The sequence below is a fragment of the Aethalodelphis obliquidens genome, unplaced genomic scaffold, assembly GCF_003676395.1.
Source record: "Aethalodelphis obliquidens isolate GAN/ISIS:26980383/991018 unplaced genomic scaffold, ASM367639v1 scaffold32, whole genome shotgun sequence".
NCBI classification, from domain to species: Eukaryota; Metazoa; Chordata; class Mammalia; order Artiodactyla; family Delphinidae; genus Aethalodelphis; species Aethalodelphis obliquidens.
Window position 1 is genome coordinate 5,499,493 of NW_020837976.1, and position 18,225 is coordinate 5,517,717.

Here is an 18,225-nt window from a genome sequence, read left to right on the forward strand (position 1 = left end):
GCATTTTTTAAGGTTTTTGTACATTTTATCTTTTAAATTTGTTGAAATGAAACTGTGCTACTACTTTCTTTTCCTTTTAATATTTGTAGATTCTTTAGGGTAACATAGTATCTTGCTTTTTTTTTTTTTTTTTAAAGGATTTTGTGTATTTTATCTTAGTTGTTGACTTTTTCGGGCATATAGCTGTTCATTTTATTCCCTTATCCTTTTAATATCTGTAAGATTTGTAGTAATACTCTCTCTTTTCATTGATATGTTTCTTTCAGTTTTGTTTAGTGTTTTTAGAAAGTTAACTTTTGATTTTACTTTTTTTTTAATTTATTTTGGCTGCACTGGGTCTTTGTTGCTGCACACAGGCTTTCTCTAGTTGCGGCACGCAGGGACTACTCTTTTTTGGGGTGCACAGGCTTCTCATTGCGGTGGCTTCTCTTGTTATGGAGCACAGGCTCTAAGCACATGGGCTTCAGTAGTTGTGGCATGTGGGCTCAGTAGTTGTGGCACCCAGGCTCTAGAGTGCAGGCTCAGTAGTTGTGGTGCACAGGCTTAGTTGCTCACCGGCATGTGGGATCTTCCCTGACCAGGGCTTGAACCCGTATCCCCTGCATTGGCAGGCGGATTCTTAACCACTGTGCCACCAGGGAAGCCCGATTTTATTGTTTTTATCTGTTCATCTTTTGTCTATTTTATTGACTTATAAAAAATATGCCTTTCTTTTCCTTGTGTTGGGTTTTAGTTGCTTCTCTAAGTTGCTTCTTTAGTTGCTTCTCTAAGTACTGAGTTAGCATCCAGCCAATTATAGTGTTTCATTTTCATTTTTATTCATGTCAAAATATTTTCTCCTTTTCCTTTTATTTAATAGTACAAATACTTGGGGCTTCTCTAGAGATTTTATTCATTTTTTTCTAACGTAATTTTGTCCTGATCAGAGAATATACACTGTAAAATATCAATCTTACTAAATTTGAGACTCTTTATTGTGGTCAAACTTGATGAATATCTCATATGCCCTTGGAAAAAATGTATTACTCAGTTTGGGGGAGTAGTTTTTTGTATGTGCCATTCTGGTGAAGGTAGCTAGTAGTGTTTATATCTATTTCCTGGCTTTCTTTTTTTGGACTAGTTCCATCAGTTACTGAGAGTGGGTATTAAATCTCCAACTGTGCTTATAGATTTATTTTTTCCTTTAGTTCTGCCAGTTTTTACATTAATTATTTGAAGCTCTGTTATTAGGTATACACATATTTATATTTGTTACATTTTTCTAATAAATTGGCCCTTTTATCATAATTACATGTCCTTTTTTATTATTTTTAAAAATTTTATTTATTTATTTTATTATTATTTAAAAAAATTTTTGACCATGCTGCGTGGCATGTAGGATCTTAGCTCCCGGACCAGGGATGAAACCCGGGGCCCCTGTAGTGGAAGCACAGAGTCTTAACCACTGGACCACCAGGGAAGTCCCCACATGTCCTTCTTTATTTGAAAATATTTCTTGTATTGCTGTGTATTTTATCTGCTGAATATAAACACTTCAGCTTTGTTACTGTTTGCATATTCTATCTTTTTCCTTCCTTTTTTTCAACCTACATGTGTCTTTGTATTTAAAGAGTGTCCTTTATACATTGCATATAACTAGGTTGAGTTTTCTTATGAAATTCAACAGTTGTTTCTTTAGGTTAATATTTTGCTATTTTATTCATTTGTTTTTTGTCTTTTAGGGTAAGTGATTATTATTTTATATTTCATTTTAATTCCTCTGTTGGCTTCTTATCTATATCTGCATTTTTTTGTTTTTGATCAACAGGGATTACAATATGCTATAACATGTATTTTTAGTATACACTCTATTTGGAGTTAATATAGTACCACACATAAAATATGTGAACTTTGCAACAATATAAGTCCATTTACCTCACTCTCTTCTTCTGTGCTATATATTTTTATTTTCATATGTGTTACATCAGCATGCATTATAAATGTATGTGTGTATCCACAGTGTTATGATTTTAGCTTTAAAGTCCTTTTTTTTTTTCCTTAAAATATTCTTTCTTTTCTTTAAAACATTCCCAGTGCTCTTCTTTTTCTTCTGTAGAGTTCAGTTTTCAGTGGTATTTTTTCCCTTCAGCTAAAGAGCTTCCTATAGCATTTCTTGGTCTGTAATTCTGGTGACAACTCTTCTGTTTTCCTTTTCCTGAGAACTATTTTTGTTTACCTTCCCTTTAGAAGGGAAGGTTTTTTTTTTTTTTTGGTTTTTTTTTTTTCCGCAATTAGAAATTGTAGGCTGACCCAGTCTTCTTTACTGTGAAGACTTAAAGATGTTATTCCATTGTTTTCTGGTCTCCATTGTTTCTGATGAAAAGTCAGTTTTCATTCATATCATTATATATATTCATACCATTATCTCTCCTGTCCTTTTATGAATCCAATTATATATGCATTAGACTTTGATATTTTCCTGCATATACCAAGGCTCTGTTATTTTCTTTGATCTTTATGCTCCTTTAAATCTGTCAGCATATTTGTATGCTTCCTTAAAAATCTTTGTCTGCTAATTGCAACATTTGGCTCATTTCTGCCAACTTTTTTTTTTTAACACCAGGTCCCATTTCCAGTTTTTCATACGTCTTATAAGTTTTCATTGTGTTCAGAACATTCAGTGACTTTCTGTTTTTTCACATAATTATTGACTCTGGATTCAGTTATGTTCCTGAAGACTGATTTTTAATTTAGTAGACTTTATTTTAGTTTAACTTGACTGTTCTTAAATTCCAAACTTAGTCTTTCTTAGGTTGAGTAGCAGCTGAAATATTCACTCAATTCTTTGACCTTCCTATTACTGTTTTTGTTAGGCTGCTGGGGTGTCCCCTGGGGCATATGTAGTTCTTCCATCCGTCAATGATTAGGTCAGATTTATATGCAGATTTGAGGGATTACTGCTCTGTGGAGCCTTACACAGAGCAGTATCTGGTAAGCAGTATCTGGTGTATCTTCCCTAATTGTCCAAGTGCTCTTTCAAAACTGAAATCTGTCCTCTGACACCAAGAATACGGCTGCACAGGCTGGAGAGTGCTTTCAGGCCAAAAGACATAAACTCACAAATTTTACCCATCGTTGTTACCATATTTCAAGGGTTGACTTCTCTCTAGTTTCTGGTTGCCTTTTTCCCATTTTTTAAAGTGGTTGCCTTTTTAAAAAGTTGTATGTTGATTTTGTAATGATTAATTAAGCTATTCTGTCATTACCAGAAACCACACCTCCATTTCTTTTTTAATAGATTTTTGTTCTCTATTGGAATTATCCTCTGCATTCTTGAACAATTAGTCATAGTTATATTAAAGTTCATACCTAATATTCCCAACATCCAGGTTGTCTGTAAGTCTGTTTCTGTTATTTGGCTTTTTCGTCCTATTTCTTGGTATGAACTTAGTAATTTTTGAGTCAGTGTCAAATATGTGTAAAAAATAATTATAGGAGTTTTGGATTAATTACCTCCAGAAAGAGAATTTATCCAGTTTGCTGGTTGGCAGGAGAGGAGCAGATTGCCTTCATCTAGTCAGTAACTGAATTCAAATCTAGGCTGTAATCTTTCCAAGACTCCATGTCCCTTTGGTTCTCCCTGACTATAGGATGTAGTACCTCAGGTATTTCAACTAAGACTTAGGGTACTTTTCTTTGCTGGATTCTGAACCCTAAGTTTAGGATTTTCAGAATGGTAAATGAGCATTGGCTTCAACTTAAGGTCATAAGCTGCATTAATCCCTAACAAGAGAGTCAGCCTGACCTTTGAAGCTTTGAAGCCAGGGTTGACTTCTCCTCTCTACCTATGAAAGTCCTGATGGTATCTTCTTCCAGTATAAGCTGTTTTGTCTACATTAGAAGTATGTTGTTTAGTGTAGCCACTTCTATTAATTATCTTAGGTAGATCTACTGGATAACTTGCAGTAGTTTCTACATCAGCACTTGCTGCTTCACCTTGTGCTTTTATGTTACGGAGGCAGCTTTTTTCCTTAAACCTCATGAACCAACCTCTGCTAGCTTCAAACTTTTCTTCTTCAGCTTTTGTATCAATAGAATTGAAGAAAGGTAGAACCTGACTTTGAATTGGGCTTTGGCTGAAGGAAATGTTGCGGCTGGTTTGATCTTCCATCCAGAACCACTAAAACTTTCTTTTGTATCAGCTTTTGTATCAATAGAATTGAAGAAAGGTAGGACCTGACTCTGATTTGGGCTTTGGCTGAAGGAAATGTTGTGGCTGGTTTGATCTTCTGTCCAGAACCACTAAAACTTTCTTCATATCAGCAGTAAGGCTGTTTCACTTTCTTATCATTTGTGTGTTCACTGGAGTAACACTTTTAATTTCCTTCAAGAACTTTTCCTTTGCATTCACAACTTGACTAACTGGCACAAGAGGCCTAGCTTTCAGCCTATCTTGGCTTTCTGCAGGCCTTCCTCATTAATCTTCATCATTTCTAGCTTTTGATTTAAAGTGAGAGATGAGTAACTCTTCCTTTCACTTGAACACTTAGGAGGCATTGTTGGGTTATTACCTGGCCTAATTTCAATATTGTCATGTCTCAGGGAATAGGGAGGCCTGAGGAGAGGGAGAGAGACTGTGGAATGGCTGGTTGATAGAGCAGTCAGAACACACACAACATTTACCTATTAAGTCGGCAATCTTGTATGGGCATGGTTTGTGGTGACCCAAAACGATTACAATAGTAACATCAAAGATCACTGATCACAGATCACCATAACAAATAAAATAATAATGAAAAAGTTTGAAATATTGCAGGAACTGACAAAATGTGACGAAGAGTCACGAAATGAGCAAATGCTATTGGAAAACTGGCGCTGGTAGACTTGCTTGACCACCGGGTTGCCACAGACCTTCAATTTGTAAAAAACACATTATCTCGAAGCACAATAAAGTGAAGTGCAATAAAAGGAGGTGTGCCTGTATAGGCACGGTCTTTTCTGGGCTTATCTATTCTGTTAATCTTTTTTTAAAATATCTATTTTATCTTACTGTTTAATTTATTTCCAATAGCATACTGCTCAATTTACTATAACTTCAAAATAAATTTTACCTCTGTTAAGGCATGTCTCCTACCTATCCCTCTTTATTTTTTTATTTCCTCTCCTTCCTCTACTTTTACACCCTCCTTCCTCCACTTTCATACCCGCTTCCCCTGTTCTTCTTGATTTTTTTTGCCATTCTTGGGATTTTGCTGTTCATATAAATTTAGGCATCAGTTTAAATTCCACAAAAAACCTGTTAGAATTTGACCAACATGGCCTTGAGCCTATAGGTCCATTGTCCTTCAGCTGATTTCTTTATAATTTTGAACCTTCTATCTATAAACATGATTTATGTCTCCATTTATGCATGCTTTCTTTAACATCTTTCAGTAAAGTGATATAATTTTATCTATACAGGTTGTACACCATTTGTTTTGTTTATCTGTTAGGTTTATTCCTAGGCACCTTTTTGTTGCTATTATAGGTAAAATTTTTGGTAATTGCCTTTTCTGTTCCTAGTATATAGAAATGTAGGTTGCTTTTTATTTATTTATTTATTTATTTATATTTATTTTTGGCCACGCCGCGCAGCTTGTGGGATCTTAGTTCCCCAACCAGGGATTGAACCTGGGCCCACAGCAGTGAAAGCCCACGTCTTAACCACTGGACCACCAGGGAATTCCCTAGGTTGCTTTTTTTAAAAAAATTATATGCCAACCCCCTTGTTCTTATTTCTGATAATTTTTAAATTAGGTTGTTTATGTAGACAGTGATGTCAGGAGTGAGATTAGAATTATAGGTTGGCTTTTCTTTTTTTACTTCCAGCACTTTAATAATGTCATTTCATTCTTTTCTGGTATGTATGCATGTGTTCACTTTCAAAGATAAAGCCTACAAGGAAAGGTCACCCCAAGCAAAGGAAACATCAACACAATTGGAACGCCACTGACTTCAAACATTGGGTGATCAAGTGGGTGAGCAAGTAACAATTATCTGTTAAAAAATGAATACAAAGATTTGATAAAGAACCAAATAGGACATTTAGAAGTGAAAAATGTAATTGCTGAATTTAAAACCTCAGTGGATGGGTAAATCAGATTAAATCTGGTGACCCAAATTGAGTTTGCTTTACTCCAAAGAAGATTTGTGACTGTGTCCCATAGGAACCAGGGATGACTATTGACTTGGGACCATGTTAGTACCTGTTCTAGAGAACCTGATTTAAGAGTTTCTCCACTTTAACAGAGGCCTGAAAACTAGTGCTAGCCACAGGCATTTGCCCCTGAGGCAGTTCTACTTTTAGAAGGCGCTCAGTGTTTATTTTTACTGACACCTTTTTGACAACTTCTGTGCATCCAACACTGGAATGAAAATAAGCTGGTCTAAATTAGAAGAATGTCATGTAATTTCTCATGGGTAAATCTAGTCCAGTTAATGCCTGAAGCAAAAGTGTCACCATTAGTATTTTCTTTAGGTAGTTTCTAGCTTACTACTTTTGCTCATTGAGCTATTGAGTGCTTATTGCTTTCTAGACTTGTATATTGGAAAATAGTTTTTGTTTTTTTTTCCTGGCCGCGCTGTGTGGCCTGTGGGATCTTATTTCCCCAACCAGGGATTGAACCCAGGCCCTCAGAAGTGAAAACACAAAGTCCTAACCACTGGACCGCCAGGGAATTCCTGAGAGTAGATCTTCATTGTGTATGTTATAAATATTTTTCTCCCAATCTTTTGTTTAACTTGTAATTTTGTTTTTAGTGTCTTGTTATTTGAAGATTTTAAATCACAGTATTAACTTTATTAGTCTCTTCCTTTATAGCTTTTGACTTTTGCATTATTTTAAAAAATCTTTCCCTATCCTTAGCTCATAATGATGTGCTCCTATATTTTCTTCCAAGTTATCTATACACACCTCATATATGCAATAGACCTTTACAAAATCTTCAGTAATTCTTGATTCTATCTTTGTAAATAGCTTAAACGGAAATTACCTTTTCCCAGTTGGGTTGCTCATCTTAACAACAGTTACTGAAGATTTCATCATCCTTACTTTTCTGATTTGAAATGCTACTTTAGCTTTTAGTAAATTCTCAGTTATACAAGGGTACATTTCTAGATTTTCATTTTAGTGCTGTTTTTGTTTTATTTCTGTGTTAATATTTTTGCATTTTCAGTTATCTTTCATTATATGTTTTTATATCTGTTTAGATAAATCCTCTCTCTTTATTCCTTTTTCAGTCATATCTGCTGTCTTGAGGCACTATCTAAAGTTACCCTATTCATTTATTTACCCTTCTTTATGCGCCCCAGTCCTTTTTAAATCTCTGAGAGTTTACAATAACTTTACCATTGTATATCTAACATTTAGAACAATGCCTTGTTCATAATAAGCATTCAGAAATTCGTTGAAATAATGAATTTTGAAAAAGAGAATAGGATTATCTATAATCTTAGATATAATCAATTTTTAAGATATATTTTATTTTTGCACAAAGATACACTTTTCATTTTCGTATAATATGTTCTAGTTATTTGGGTTATATGTGGTTTTATGCATATCTTTTTATAGTAATGTCTTTCAGTTTTCTTTCTTGGATACTTAAGATCACTTTAGTTATTGTTAAAATGAAGCTTAAAATAGACCCTTAATATTGACTCTTGTTAAATAAGAGGAGGTAATAGTGTATGGCATTAGATCCTGTCTTAACTGGATGAGGTTTAATAACATAGAGTGATATCTGCCTGTATTTTCATAACTACCTGTTTAACTGAAAACATTTTTGTGACTTTTTCCCAGTGTAAATCATATTTTCTGTTGTGCTTGTCAGTACATCTGGGATGAATAAGGGAAGCTATATAGTGTTTAAACACCAGAGGGTGCCAGAGATTTGTGTTTTATTCTTCATACTTCAGAATCAGAAGTGATAAATATTACAGTACCTGTGCATGTTTGTAGAGTTAACTCTATTTAAACAGACTGGCTATTTGATGATAATAAGGAATTATTGTTGATTTTTTGAAGAGGTGATAATGCCTTATGGTTAAGGTCTTCGTTTAGAGTTCTTATATTTTAGAGAGAAATTATAAAATATTTATGGATGAATAATATATATATGTATATTAATATATACTTACATAACTTAGAAGGTATTTTACCAGCTAGGAATTAAGAGGTTTTTTAAAATTTGCTTTAAAAGACACTTAGAAAATAATATAGGACAAGGTTACATGCCGTTTGCACAGATAATATTATTCCACCAACTTTAATGTCCCATTTTTTCATATTGCAGGAATCAGATTCTCGAGTGTAGATTAAACATGTGCTCTACCTTGCTTCATATGTAATTAATTGTTTCATTATGTATTTATTAAGAGTCTGTCCTTATATATACAAGTGTATCAGTGATATATACTTGTTATATAGAGTATGACATAATATAGATGATTAATCATTCAAGTAAGGACTTAAAGAGAGAGAAAACAGTCTCTGGTGACAAAATCTTGGAAAGTCAGGAGACGGAAGAAACATCCTTCTGAGCTGTGCCCAGATAAACTCTAAATCTAGGGTTAAAATTCAACAACAAAAAAATCTTCTTGAAGGAGTTGCTTTATGCTAAATCTTGTTAGAAATTAGGTTCTTAAACATTCCTCACAGCGAAATTACATGAATGAAGACTTAGAGATGAGATTGTGAAGTCTTTCATAGTTTTTAGGCAGATTTTTTCGTAGTAAAATGCGATTTAGGAAAAATTATCTTTGTGCTTACATGCTGAATGAACTGCAAAGGAATATACTCGTAAGTAGTTCCTACAATCACTGAAGTTTGAGAAATACTGCAATATCCTATGCTGTGTTTGAGTTAAAAAGAGGAAAGGGAATTTCCGATGAGGAAAGATACCTTTAAAAAAGTCATAGAAGGAAGAAAGCAGCGTTTGTAAGCTGGCTGTGGTAACGTAGCGAGGTTATGCCCAAGGGTAGTGAAAAAAGAATATTGAAGGTAACCTTATTTAACCAGGGATTAGTAACCTAAAGGAAGAACTTGATCTTCTTAAAATAAAAATTTTTTGTTTATACCTTTTAAGCGAATTATTTATTTATTTGACTAGATAATACATACATTTTGTATAGCATTCGAAAGGAACAAAAGGATATACAGTGGGAAAAAAATAAGGTTCTCTCTTGCATCATTTTCCCTCTGCTACCCAGGTTCTCAGCCTAGAGCCAACCACTGTTATCAATTTCTTGCATATCTCTCTAGATAGAATCTTTTCAACATAGATGGCAGTATACAATATATGATGTTTTATTGGGTTGGCCAGAAAGTTTGTTCGGGTTTTTCCGTAAGATGTAATGGAAAAACCCAAATGAACTTTTTGGCCAACCCATTTTGATATTTACAACTTAGTAGTAATAAATCTTGCAGATTATTCTATATCAGTATATAATCATTGTGATTTGATGTTATAAACGAAGTTACATAATGATAGATATTTAGGTTGTTTCCAGTGTTTTGTACTCAGAAAACAGAGTTACAATGACTATCGTTTCACATAATTCCTAGAAAGAGCAGTTTATTCATTTTAAATTAGATAATGTCAACCCTCAGTGGAGTTGGCTTAACAAATTATACTCTGAGCAACAAAGCTTAAGGTATCATATTTCCACATGTTCTCGTGAACTTTACCAATCTAACAGGGAAAAATTGTATCTTAAACTTTTCTTATATGAGTAGGGTAAAACATCTTATATTTGAGTCATTTAAAATTTTTCATTAACTGAAGATTTCTATGTTTCGTACATTTTTCCATTGGATTTTAGGTCTTTTCCTTAGTTATTGGTAGGAGCTCTTTATATATTAAAGGGACTCCTTTTTTCATGATATGATTGCTTCCTTCAATCCTCAGTCTCAGATGTGGGGATTGTTATTGTCTCCATTTTACTGATGATGCAGGCCTAGAGAGGTTAATTAATTTGCTTTATTTCATATAGACAGTAAGTGGCAGAGTCAGGATTTCACGGTAGGCAGTTTGACTCATCTTTTTTACCCACCATTCTTCTACTTCCCAATACATTGTCACAGATAAACAGCATGCTGTTCTGAGCACATACAAATTCCTCAAATATTTAAGTACCATTTATGACTACTCTGCTAGAAACGATAGGTGATGAGAGTGATTAATATGATCAATAAAATTAGTCTGGTTGAAGTATAAGGCAAATAGTTGACTATTGGAAGACAGAGTAAGACCTACCATAACAGAGACAAAATGTACCCTTGGAAGTTCAAAAGATAAGTTAAACCAACATTTCCAAAGTAGGCATTTGAAGTAGGTCTGGAATATAGATAAGGCACTGACAGCTGAACGATAATAAAGCAAGAGGAGCTAAAGACTAGAACAGGAAAGCCAGAATCAGTAGGAGCTATTTTATGGTGAGGAATGGGAGGTAAGAGTGCTAAGTTAAGGTCATTACTTGGAAGGCCTTGCATATCAGGTTGAGCTCATAGGATCATGAAATGTTTGTTTTTTGTTTTTTTTGCGGTACGCGGGCCTCTCACTGTTGTGGCTTGTCCCATTGCGGAGCACAGGCTCTGGACGCGCAGGCTCAGCGGCCATGGGTCACGGGCCCAGCCGCTCCGCGGCATGTGGGATCTTCCCAGACCAGGGCATGAACCCGTGTCCCCTGCATCAGCAGGCGGACTCTCAACCACTGCGCCACCAGGGAAGCCCCATGAAATGTTTTTGAATAGGAAAGTAATGTGATTTTCTCTACTGTAGAAAAATTAGTCTGGTGCTATTATAAATCTTAAGAGGGTAGAAGAGATTTAAGAAAGTAGGTACAAGCAATGGTTAACTTTATAAAAAGCTGAAGAATTAGATCAGTTTCAGAAACCAAAATGCAAGGTATTAATGATAATTGGGTAATGCTACTTTAATTTTTACATATTAACCTATTACTCTCCACAGAATCTTGAGTTGGAAGCCTTTTTCTACTGAGGCACTATTAAATTTCCTTTTTGTATGTCTTTTAAAATGAAACAGGTTATCTTTCACAGCACCTTCATTAAAAGACATACTGCATTAGACCAGAAGACTTGAAGATGCGATTTGGAGGTTCTCATTTTCTTTTCCTTTAAAATTGAGCCAACCCAGAATCACAAATACGCCTCAGTATCAAAGCCTTTATTACTCTTGGCCTATCTTACAATATTTAGCCTTATCAATAATGCTGCTACAACATTGTGTTGTCTTTGCTTTCCTTTAGTCTGTCTCCTTTCTTAGAGGAAGTTTTAAGTGGTTCGGGTACTGTTTATTGTGGTACCTTTTCCTCTTCCCTCAGTAGGGGTCTTCCTCTATTCCTGCTGCCCTCTGTAACCATAGCAACTGGCAGCTGAAGTAGAGGGAGCTGTGTTCAGCTTGGGGCCAAATTGGGTGGGTGGGTAGGCAAGAACAAATCTTATTGGGTGTTTAGCTCCCTTCTTAGTTCAGAGAAGGGCTGCAAGAAGATTCTAAAAGACATGGGACAGTTTCCTCATTGAACATTGAGTTCTGTTCAGTTCTAGTACTGTGCATGGTACTGGTAGTAAGGAGGCTTGGTACTGGTCTCTCCAGTCTGTATGTGAGATTTCAGCAGGGGCTATGTGGGACCTCACCTATGGAAGCAGGGTGCAGTTTACAGGGCCTGTGTACCTGGCAAACAGCTGAGATTGTGAACAATCAGTGTTGTGTGCATGTGTGTAAAGGCTATGTGCTGTGTACCTTATACAATTCTGATTTTTTTTAAAAGGAAAGATGAGGCCATATGTCTAAATTTCATAATATTTTTCTGTCTCCAGTTTTCTTTCTCTGTTTGTTTATATATTATTTTTTAAAATATCACTAACCATTTGATTGGGTAATCTGTGTATATACTACAACATTCAAAGGGTAGAAAGGAGTATGATGTGGTGTAAATGAAATCTTGTTCCTATCCATGCTTCCCTGTTTCCCTCTCCAGAGGAGAATTTCTTGTGCATCCAGAGATATGTTATGCCCGTGTGTGTGTGTGTGTGTGTGTGTGTGTGTGTGTGTGTGTGTGTATTTTTTTCAAGGTGCAATCTGTTCTATACCTTGTTATGTTTTGTTTAGTTTTTTTCCCACTTCACAATACACCTTGGCATTTGTTCTGTGCCTGGCCAAAGAGAGCTGCCTCATTCTTTTAAGTGGCTGAGAGTGACCTTAGAAAATACCTAATCTAAGTTATTCATTTTTTAAAGGAAGAAAAATTTGAGTCCTAAAGGTGTTAAGTAACTGGTTGGTATTCTCTTTTGGAGTGACCTGACTTTTCATCGATTTGTACTTGGCCTTTTTGTTTTAAATAGACTGTTTCTTAGAGTAGTTTTTGGTTCATAGCAAAAAATTGATTTGGACGTTGTAGAAAATGGCAGCACATGCACAGCCTCCCCCATTATCCGCATCCCCCACCAGAGTGGTCTGTTTGTTACAACTGATGAACCTGCATCGAGACATCATTATCACCCAAAGTTCATAGTTTACCTTACAGTTCACTCAGTGTGTGGTACATTCTGTGGGTTTTGACAAATGTGTAATGACATGTATTGACCATTATAGTATCATACAGATACTATATATTTCACTGTCCTAGAAGTCCTCTGTTTTCTGCATATTCATCCCTCTCTGCTAACCCCTGGCAACCGCTGGTCATTTTATTGTCTCCATAATTTGCATTTTCCAGAATGTCATATAGCTGGAATCATCAGTATGTAGCCTTTTCAGATTGGCTTACTTCACTTAATAATGTACATTTAAGGTTCCTCTAGTCTTTTCATGGTATGATACCATTTCTTTTTAGGACTCAATAATATTGCATTGTTTGGATTTACCACAGTTTATTTATCCAATCACCTGCTGAATGACATCTTGGTTGTTTCCAAGTTTTGACAATTAAGAGTATATGTGCTATTGTGCTCGCTTCGGCAGCACATATACTAAAAAAGAGTATATGTGCTATAAACATCCATGTACAGGTTTTTGTGTGGACATAAATTTTCAGCTCCTTTGGGTTAGTACTAAGAAGTTTAACTGCTGGATCATGTGGTAAGAGTATGTTCAGTTTTGTAATAAACTGCCAAACTGTCTTTCATAGTAGCTGTACCATTTTACATTCCTACCAGCAATGAATGAGAGTTCCTGTTGCTCCACACCCTCATCAGCATTTGGTGCTGTCGGTGTTCAGGATTTTGGCCATTCTGATAGGCGTGTAATGGTATCTCATTGCTTTAATCTGCATTTCCCTGATGACATAGGATGTGGAAAATCTTTTCATGTGCTTGTTTGCCATCTGCACATCTTTTTGGTGAGGTGTCTGTTAGGTCTTTGCCCCATTTTTTAATCTGTTTGTTTTCATATTGTTGAGTTTTAAGAATTCTTTATATGTTTTGAATAACAGTCCTTTATCAGATATGTCTTTTACAAATATTTTCTCCCATTGTGTGGCTTGTCTTTTCATTTTCTTGATACTTGGGGGTTTTTTTAATATTTTTTACTCAGACCTTTTAAAATACTTTTTTTACTCAGACCTTGGTCCATCTTTAGGTTTATGGTTTCTACTATTCTTATGCTTTAGATTTTTTTTTTTTTGACATCTTTATTGGAGTATAATTGCTTTACAATGGTGTGTTAGTTTCTGCTGTATAACAAAGTGAATCAGCTATACATATACATATATCCCCATATCTCCTCCATCTTGCATCTCCCTCCCACCCTCCCTATCCCACCCCTCTAGGTGGTCACAAAGCACTGAGCTGATCTCCCTGTGCTATGCGGCTGCTTCCCACTAGCTAGCTATTTTACATTTGGTAGTGTATATATGTCCATGCCACTCTCTCACTTCATCCCAGCTTACCCTTCCCCCTCCCTATGTCCTCATGTCCATTCTCTACGTCTTACACTTTAGACTTTAAATGTTTAGATGTTTCTGGAATACTTCTTTGTTTTCATAGTTGGTAAATTGATTCTTAGAACCATTCTCATACCATCCCTCTGACAGAACCTCTGTGACATTTGATGAGGTGGAGTCCAACCATTTTCATATAGATTATTATTATTTTTTTAAATATTTATGTATTTGACTGTGCCAGGTCTTAGTTGCAACATGTGGGATCTTCATTGCGGCATGCAGGATCTTTAGTTGCGGCATGTGGGCTCTTTAAGTTGTGGCATGTGGGCTCTAGTTCCCTGACCAGGGTTCAAACCTAGGCTCCCTGCATTGGGAGCATGGAGTCTTATCCACTGGACCACCAGGGAAGTCCCCATACAGTTTATTTATATTGCGTGTTTCATTTGGTTGATTTGAGATACTAATTAATTTTTTTTTCTTTTCTCCATTACACAGACATACCTTTTAATGTTAGGTCTTTAAATATTGTGTTCAGATTGTGAGACCTTTGTTCTTTCTCTCCACTTGCAACTGCTATGTCCAGCACTTAACTTTCTTTCATTTAGTTTGAATCTCTCATACCTGTGTGAGTAGGGGCTCTTTCCCTCTCACTCCTAACATGCTGCTTTTTAAAGCTGAACACCAGAGGCCTTCGTATCTTGAGCGCTTGACAGTTATACTTTATTTCCCTTTTTTGTGCATAAATGCATTACCACAAGGAGGTTCATAATTTAAATCTGTTGACATGAAACCACATGATATATCTTTCGGCCCATGCAATAAATAGAAACAATATGTTTTTTATATAATCATGTTTGTGTAAATTATGTTATGCATTGGTACATGAGTTATGATCAGTAACATGCTTGTTATTACAGGGTGTTAAGAATGCCATAAGGGAATTTTAGGTTTTTGTCTCTCACTTCTCTATCCTGAAACATATATACTCATCTTAGTACTGTAGCCATGTAGCAATTCTGTTAGATAAAAGCAACTATTTAATTTTGCTGGAACAATGCAAGGAGCTCAAACATATTTTGTGTTTTTATATGTATGTCTTTTGCATATGTGTGTATAAAATAATTTTATATTTTAAATATAAGCCCTTTGCAGCCACTTGCTTGAGGAGGTGGTTTAATGAATTCAATTGGTACAGGTGGAGCACACCAAAAGTCTGAAGCGGAAAAACAAAAGTACTTTTAACCATATGGTTTCAGAATAGCTAGTCTAAAAAGCTTCTTCTCAAGGGCTTTTACATGGGTATGGACCTTTCGGGATTGGGGAATTTCTCCTCCTCAGTGGAACAGTGGACTGCACTGGGGATATCTGAGGGGTTTTAAAATCATCTTGGATGAAAACAAAGAAGTCTGTTTTTATTTCATTCTTTCATTACCCGCAACTTGTGGATAACTTAGTATAACTTCCAAATCCCTCTTAGACTATCTTATTTACTAAACTGAGAGTGGGAGAGATGGGCACTAGGAGACAAAAGTTGCTTCTGATTCATCTTTCTGATATTAAATGTACACTAGTGGTTAGAAACACCAGTGAATTTTAAAGGCTGACAGGGAAAGATAGCCATGCTTTACTTTTCTTGCTTGGATAAATTGAGTAAAATAATGTCTTTAGTTATAAGGAGAGATCTATAATTCTTTGCTGTCTTAAATCACTCATTCACATACCACAACCACTGAAAGCTTTCTTTTTTTTTCTATTAGAGATGAAGATGACATCAATGATGTGACTTCCATGGCAGGGGTCAACCTCAGTGAAGAAAATGCCTGCATCTTAGCAACAAACTCTGAATTGGTTGGCACACTTGTTCAGTCATGTAAAGATGAACCGTTTCTTTTCATTGGACCTCTACAAAAGAGAATTTTAGACATTGGTAAGTATGATTATTGACCTGATAGGACTGTCTCTTACAAGGAAAATGTTATCAAAAGAGATAGCCTGGGTTGGTTTTTCTGGGAATTCTGAGGCTTAAAAGAGGCTCTGGAAGTAATCAAGATTTCATGGGTGTTATAGAAAAAAGTATTTTATTTTAAAAGTTATTAATGTAACTTAAATCATGTAACCTATGGTTTCTGGTGTAGATAATAGACGTTAATATTTTATTCATCTTAATGGAAGAATAGATGTGTAAAAAATGAATATATGCTTATGATATAATATCTTTTTCTGTGCTGTTCTTCCTTGGTTGGGCTTTAGGCATGTAACTTATTACAAGTTTGTTTTTATGAAATAAAGAAACAGCCAATGAGAGTTAGTCCCTTTTTCCTCATCTCAACACTGAAATTCAAACCCATCCTTACCGTAAAAGAACTGAACTAGAATATCAGAGTTCTCTCTGGCCAGGAGTAGTTGCTGGGTGGCCTGAAGTATGTGAAAGGAAATGGAAGAGAACATACCAGTTTTATTCTGGAGCCAAACAGCTTTTTTGTTGTTGTTTAATACCAAACCTGCAGTGATAACTGAAAAAAGAGACAGATTGGAGAGAGATTGTTGCACGTGAGTTATCTCACTTCTTGTGTCCTGACACAGGGACTTATTGGAGTCTCCTCTAGCTCTCTTCCTTCACCCATGTCCAATTTGAGGGGCCAGTACCAGTGACCTTTTAGTATGCTTGACTAAGAACCTTTACATTTCTGTGTTGAAGGCCTAACACAAAAATGTGAAGGTTTCAGATTTTTGATACATCCATGATATATTTAAGGACTTCAAAATGCATTACTATTACATATTCTAAGTTTACTTCACAATTACTCAATAAAGAAATATGTGAGCTCCTACTGTATGTTATTCAAATTATCACTTTTTTCACCTCTAACTTAAGTTGGTTATATGTTATCCTTCTTTTATCTTGAAAAACTAGAATTTACAGTAGTTCAAAGGGATAGAAATTCAGAAGAGCTAATGGTAAAATGTTTGTTTGCTGTTTGCTTGTGTTTTGTTTGATTTCTCCCTCCTCCTCCTCCTTCCCTCCCTCCCTCTCTTTCTTTCTCTTTCGTTTTCTTCTTGCATTGTATTTTGTATTGTATAGGAGACGGTTCCTTAATTTTGGAATAAGCCTAAGCAAATATCTTTCTGTGATGGCTTGGGAAATTTACTGGTGTTTTAACTCCTTTTAGCCATATAATTATTTAGAACTGGTGGAGAAGAAGTAGATTCATACTTAGTATTAGCAATTCCCTGCCCCCCTTCTAAATTTTATTTCTAGCTTGATTTAAACCTTGATTATGTGATAGGAAAACTTTTAGTTTGACAGAGCATTTTCCATCATTTAGGACAGGAATTGACAATATTTTTTCCTGCAAAGGACCAGATCGTAAATATTCGCCACTTTGTGGGCCATATAGTCTGTGTTGCAACTGCTTATCTCTGCTGTTAAGTTACAGAAGCAACTGTAGACAGCATATGAACAAATAGAAAAGACTGTATTGCCATCAAACTTTATCTATAAAGAGAGACCAGATTTAGTTTTCTAACCTCTGCTTTCAAGGAGAATTCTGGGGAGAACTCTTTGTATTTTCAGTTCTTGATGATAAAACACCAACTTGTCATTTAATATGATGGAAAATTGCAAAACTTCTTCCCTCTAAATTACTTAAGCTTTTAAAACAAAAACAAAAACCATAGAGTGAATGGAGTTATATATTTCTAGGAATTTTTTCATTTACAATAAAATGGTTTTTATTTAATACAATAAAATTTTTTCATGTACAATAAAATGTTCCATGTTTACAGAACAGATCAGAACCAAGACCATTTCTTAATAACAGGAATTATAAAGTAACCCAAAGAATTTGGGCAGGAAGATTTTCTTACTTGAATATGTTAGGGGAGTAAACATGCCAATGTTCTTCCTTTTTTGCTAATTACCTAAATTAAATTGCACAGACATTCTGTAAAAATCACGTAGTAAGCTTGCAAACACCTACTAGATTGCCTTAAACAGTCAATGGTGACTTTACTAAAGGGAGTGTTTTATTTTAAAGTGAGACTTTAACTTGTAACTCTCTTATGTTTTATCATCAGTTTAGTGAAGATATTAGAATGTTTGATTGTTCACTAAGCCCTGGAATTGATTGCAACTCCCAGTACTTGTTTATTTTTAGTATTTTAAAAATATGGATATTTCTTTAGCATAGGTTTCTGTTTTATAAATACATATGAAATTATTTTCAAAGTTTCTCCCCAAACACTATATATTCTTTTTTTTTTTTTTTAATTTATTTATTTATGGCTGTGTTGGGTCTTTGTTTCTGT

At 35.1% G+C, this 18,225-nt stretch overlaps 1 protein-coding gene across 4 annotated transcripts in view; it reads left to right on the plus strand.

Moving 5' to 3' along the window:
- TAF4B (TATA-box binding protein associated factor 4b) overlaps positions 1–18,225 on the plus strand; it is a 131,657-nt gene that overhangs the window by 36,887 nt on the left and 76,545 nt on the right. For all 4 annotated transcript variants that reach the window (XR_003437259.1, XM_027127653.1, XM_027127651.1 and 1 more), the window contains one exon: positions 15,675–15,844. Coding sequence is in view for 3 of the 4 variants with exons in the window: in XM_027127653.1 (XP_026983454.1) it covers positions 15,675–15,844 (170 nt within the window). In the remaining variant the exon portion in view is untranslated. The remainder of the gene's footprint in view (positions 1–15,674; positions 15,845–18,225) is intronic.